At 36.7% G+C, this 6,089-nt stretch overlaps 1 protein-coding gene across 2 annotated transcripts in view; it reads left to right on the plus strand.

Annotated features, from left to right (window-relative positions):
- SPARCL1 (SPARC like 1) overlaps positions 1-4,811 on the plus strand; it is a 42,788-nt gene extending 37,977 nt beyond the window's left edge. For both annotated transcript variants that reach the window (XM_032498438.1, XM_006193603.3), the window contains one exon: positions 4,352-4,811. In XM_032498438.1, coding sequence (XP_032354329.1) covers positions 4,352-4,380 — 29 coding nt within the window. In that variant the 3' untranslated portion in view covers positions 4,381-4,811. The remainder of the gene's footprint in view (positions 1-4,351) is intronic.
- Positions 4,812-6,089: the final 1,278 nt, after the last annotated feature.

The raw sequence follows: 6,089 nt of genomic DNA on the forward strand, positions 1-6,089 counted from the left end.
AGGGTAGCAAGAGTAAACATTTAAGGAATAACTGCACTGAGGTCTCAGCAGTTGTCTAAGCCTAAGAAAGTGATGTGAATCCAGAGAGCTGTGCCAAATCCCAAAAGGCTACCCTTCTAAAGAAGGAAGGGTTTTATATCCTTCCTTAACCTGGGTATTGGGCTAAAGTGTGAAGAGTAAAACAGAAAGCCTGATTCTGACAATAGGAGATGCCAAAAGAATCTCAGAATTTATTAGCACATTATTAGCACTAGCACATTAAAGATTTTCACCAGTTATGCCCGGAAGTTATTCCTTTAACCCAAAAGTGACCCATTCCTGCATCTTCAGTGACAGACAGACAGACAGAAAGAAAGAAAGAAAGAAAGAAAGAAAGAAAGAAAGAAAGAAAGAAAGAAAGAAAGAAAAATTTAAATTTCTCCTACAGTGAAGGAATTTAAATTGAGAATTTGTTTTGCTAGGTTATGTCTTAATCTACTTCCTTTGCTTTTCCTAAGTTACAGTTGACTTCTATGAGCATGTTTTTAATAATCGAGATTTGAAAGATGTTCAAAAAATGAGCAATCAAAACTGCAGAATATAAAGCAACAGTGAACATCAATTCTCCAAAGCAGAGGTTTCATACATATGTTTACAGCATACATACATGTAGGATGAATATGCAGCCAAAAAATAAATTCATCAACAATCAGAATTCCCCCCAAAGAGGTAACTTGTGTGACCTTCACTTTAAAAATATTCTTCATGCATATGTACAATGTCTTGAAATTGGAAAAAAAAAGCTGGAGTATCAGGATTCAGTTATTTATTGATAAACAGAGAAGCAGAAAAGGTCCCTTTCCTCTACAATATCACTCTGTGAAATAAGCACAAATGAAACGAGCAAAGAATGAATATTTTTGTAAGCACCTAGTTCTGTGTATTAGTTGTCTGTTTCTGTGCAACAAATTACACTAAAGCTTAGAATCTTAAAATCTCTCTCAGTTTCTGAGGATCAGGAATCCAGTAGATTACCTGGATGGGACTGCTTAGAATCTGCTCTGAGCTCACTTACATGGCAGGAGGCTTCAGCCCTTTCCCACGGGTTGCTAATAACATGGTATCTGGTACCAGAGAGAGACTTAAAAGAGAGAGTCCAAGAAAGAAGCCACAATGTCTTTTAGAATCTCATATCAGAAGTGAGGTACTTCTGCCATTTTCTGTTGGTGACTCAGTCTGACTCTGCTACAATATGGGAGGAGACCACAGGAGGTGGGGATCACTGGGGGCCATTGTGGCGGCTGGCAACCACATGCTGTCTCCATCCTATTAACATCGATAGGAAATTAACATGCTTTTAAGACCCTGACCCATGCAAATGTTAATTTCCTTTCTTAAATCTACTCTATTAAGCACAGTACTTACAAATCCAAATGTATCCCTAAAAGTGACTAACACTGTTTTTTCCAGGTCCCATATTAAAAAGACAAAATGTACCCAAGCACAGCCACCCTGTCCCCTTCCCTCCACCATTATCAAGAGGAAAACTTAGCTGGGACAGGACATATTTATGTATGCTCTTTTATATGGCGCATGATTATAAAGGAGTGACCCAAAGGCAAATTTAAACAGAGGCCATTTGAGGAAACCAGTTGCGCTTCGCTGTTCCATTTGAGGCTTCTGGCAGCTCTTCAGCATGTGGGCTCACTCAAGCCCTGTGCTGGGTGACTGGGAGGAGTAGGAAGGGCTTGAAGTTCAGTAACTCACAAAACTCCTAATGATCTTGTTTGTTCACTGTGGTTTGGCCATGATTACGCTATTTTGAAGAAGGGAAAGAATTATCACAGAGTAAGCCAATAAAGCGGATATTAAGTATTCAATCAGAACATGTAAACAAGTTACTGCCTTGAGATTCAGCTAGGAAAAGAAAAAAAATAATAGTAATAATGTCTATTTGTAAGCATACTCTTCATTCTCTCAGGACTGAGAAATCCACAGGATAAGATAAATTTTAGCCAGTGGGGTCCTGAATTTTAACTTCCTTTGCATCTCCAGATGTGCTGAAATATCCCAGCTCTGTCATTAACTAGCTAATGTGAACTAGGGCATGCCACTTAACCTCAGCAAATCTCATTTTCCTTGTGTGTAAAAATGGGGTTCAATTAAGAGGTGAAAGTCTCATTTATTTATTACGTATGACATACCATGTGTTGACATATATCCACGTTAATCTTAGGAAAACCTTCCAAGTGAGACTAATAGTGGAAACGAGTCACAACAAGCAGATCCTGCTAAGCCACTTAGAGATACTATCCTCAGAGTACTGGAGGATAACCAAGTGTTTTAAATAGGGGAGTGATTTCACTCGATTTGTATCTAATAAAGATTCTTTTGATTACATTGTGCATAAGCCAGAGAAAAGCTGTAGTAAATCCAGACAGAGTTGATGAGAACATGAATTAGGGTAGTTATAATGGGGAAAAAGAAAAGTAAACATACTCAAATACATTTTTTAAAAAGCAACCTATAGATATATTTGAGAATATAAACATATTCAAGATGTATAGCATGGAGAAATAAGAAGACAGTGTTTGATAGGAAATATGTTGGGACAGGAAGCAGACAGTTGAGAGACTGAGAGCAAGAGAAGTACCACGCCTAGGTTCCTCGCTCAGGCCAGGCAGCATAAGTAGAGGTACCTTCCAGAGATGGAAAATAAAAGAACAGAAGCAGGTTTGGGAGGAAATGACAAATTCTGTTTGGAACACACGGAATTTTGAAGTACTTGGGTAACAGTGTACAGTTGATAGAAGAATGTGTGGTTGTGCTTTTCAAGACAGAGTTTGGGAATTTAAATACATATTTGGAGATTAAATACATATTTGGAGATTAGCATACAGAAAGTAACTGATACTAGGGAAGAGGAATTAATTCCCTGAGGAAGATGGGCTGAGTTACATGGAAAAGGGTCTTGGGTTGAACACCAAGAACAATGGATAGAGAAGGAAGAAGCAGTTCACCAGAAAAGAGTGAAAAGTCTCCTGAAAGGAAAAAGAAAATAGGATGTGCCATGTCTAAGGAGGTGTTTCAAAGAGGAGGAAGAGCACACAGTGCTAAGTGATGCTGAGATGTCAAGTGAAAGATGGGGAATATTTGCTGTACGTAGGAATAAGGATATCCTCGGTGGCCTTGGTGAGAGAGTTTTGGTAGAATGATAGAGATGCAAGCCAGACACTGAGAAAGAACAGGAGATAAGAAAGGCTAAAGAGTGAATGTCTGAAGGCAGGCAGGAGCTAGAGAGGGACACAGAGCCCGGGGAAGCATTTTTGAGAATAAAGAAGGCTCGAGCTCTCATTCGTTCACTTACTCATTCATTCACTCATCAAATCTTTACTGATGGGCTACATAGTGCTAGGCACTGTTTCAAGGCTGGAAATGCAGCATATTTAAACATTAAGGGGAAGGGTCCAGTAAAAATAAAAAAGGAAAGATTGAGGACATAAAACAAGAAAAAGAAGAAAATAGGGGAGAATTCTGAAAAGATGAGAAGAGATCCTGGGCACAGGCAGAGGATTCACCTCAAAGTCAACAGGAGGGACATCTCTCATGTGAAGAACAGAAAAAAGACAAAAAAATAGGAGTGTGAATATAAGTAAATTTATAAGGAGCAAGACTATTAGCCCTACCTTACAAATGAAGCCAGTGCTCAAAAGAAAGTTACCCAAAGTCAAAGTTACCAAAAAGTCTGTAATTTTTCCCACTTTTGGGGCAAGATGAAGACTTACATCGGCCAGGAAAATTACGTGGTATCCCAGACAGGGTAGTAGTTGAGTGTGCTTCAGATTAATCTGCTTTAAGCATCTGTTTAACAATTATTGAGTGAAGTGGGCCATGGTGGTAAGGAGTGGTCTTATATCCCTGAGAGGACGCTGTCTTCTTCCACAGGTGTGGCATTAAGTTCTTTTACAATTACTTGATTGGAACTTTGATTTAACTAGCATCATACTTCTGTTTATTTGGATTTTTTTTAGCAACCCTTATAGATTAATGTACTTAGCTCTTCTTGGCTGGGCCTCCCCTCAACCACCTCTATTAGTGGTTCTTAACCTACATAAGAACTACCTGCAGAGCCTTCTAAATGTATACATGCCACTGGCCCACCCCTGGGGATGCAGATTCAGGAGGCCAGGAATGAGACCCAAGGATACATATTTTTTAAAGTTTCATGGGTGATGTTGATGCATAACCAGGATTGAGAACCACCAATACGGCCTTACTGATGGCTTCTCTGACCCCCCAGCTCTAACACTGTTTGTTTATATTACTACTCTGGTTACTTTCTAAAATTGTATTTTGTTTTTGTTTTTCACAGAAGACATAGATGAAAATCTCCTGTTTTGAATTAAGATTTGAAAGAACGCAAACTTCCCAGCATCCTCCCCTGTTCTTATCACTTCTGAAGTATATGCAGCCATAATATTTGTAGATTTATATTTAGCAAAATGCTTGCATGTCTGAGAAGACAATGAGAGTCACTGCTTGATAACAGTATATGCACCAGGCATTTAACATTAACTCTGAAAATAAAACTCTAAAATTAAGTAAAGTCAATATATGCAAAATACCATACATACACTGTTTGTGAACAAGAGTTTAACTCATCACTCTCTGCATCCAATTATGTGATACTTAAAAATGATAAAACTCAAAAAAAGTAGGTTCATTTTGTCCATATTATGTGCACTTCAAAAAAGTGAAATAATGTTCTTTGTTGTTGATGTATATTATTTTCAATATCTTAATATCCTAATAAAAGTCCATAAAAATCCAAATGCCTATTTGTTTCCAGTCATTTACTTAAACAATTGTATGTGAAAGACCAGCCCAGGGCTCACACTTCATATCAAGTTATAGTTGTGCTTCCTGGACCCTACCGCTTAAAAAAAAAAAAAAGTATGAGTGTGCTTGGAGGTGACTTTTCCTATGGGAAATAAATACTCAGTTGTTAAAATGGCAGTTGCTCATAAATGTCCTTTGCCATAATGTAAGTTTAAACAGAAAAATTTTTGAATTCAATTGCTCAATTAAGTTCAATCAAATCAATTCAATTAAAAATGTGGATGATTATGCCCTGCTTGATACAACTAATTTTAGCTTTTGTGCTGGTGTACATGTGTGTCAGGGGAGAGCGAGACCCTGCAAAATCACTACACGTTTCATGTTTTTAAAGAGAATATAAAGTTAACAGACAGTGGAGAGCCCTGAAGTGTCCTGATGTCCAATGTGGTCAGGTATGAATACTACTAGCGTAAGTTGATAGCAAGATGTGTCAGAAAAGAAAATCTGTGTTTCTCTTTGAGCTCTTCTTTGGTAACTATTAATACAGTATAAGTGAAATTGCAAAAATATAAAAGATATCAAAATAGAGTTTTCCAAGGTCTGAAGCAAAGCAATAAAAGAACCTGTCACCCAGTTTACCCTACTTACAATATTTAAAAGAAAATAAAATGGTTTTTCACATATTTTCCTGATAGAAGATATTAATGCAATTGTCTTAATTTTTTTTCAAATAATAAAAAATTTTTTGTTGTTAAGAGCCTTATCTATAATCACTGAGAGAATAGGCCCCTAGGAATTTTATCTGAAGGACACTTAAATGACAGTTTGTTTTCTATCAGAATAATCTTCTCTGATTAACTTCAAAATTGTGTTTACACTCTTAGTTCGAGTCATTTGTTCTTAACCAGACTACATCACACCATGCCATGTCTAGATAATTAAGATAAATTTGATTAATCAAAATATAATGAAGCATTATTTATAATTTCTCCCAACTAGGGAAATAACTTTAGGAATTATTCCAAAATTCAGAATGTTTTTCTGTATACCTGCAAAGAAATGTCATGAAAGGTCCTAACTAATTAAAAACCAAGTTTGTAACTGTACATTTGTTGGGAACAGTGAAATTAATTTTGGAGGCATTACTTAGACCTAAATTGCTATCTTTAATGTCTTCTAAATATTTTAAATGTTTTGGAATAGTGAAAAGTGATTTTGATCTAAGGACACTACCTAAATATTCACTAAAAATTTTTTACTTGAAAATAATT

This window comes from Camelus ferus, chromosome 2, assembly GCF_009834535.1.
Source record: "Camelus ferus isolate YT-003-E chromosome 2, BCGSAC_Cfer_1.0, whole genome shotgun sequence".
Taxonomy (NCBI): Eukaryota; Metazoa; Chordata; class Mammalia; order Artiodactyla; family Camelidae; genus Camelus; species Camelus ferus.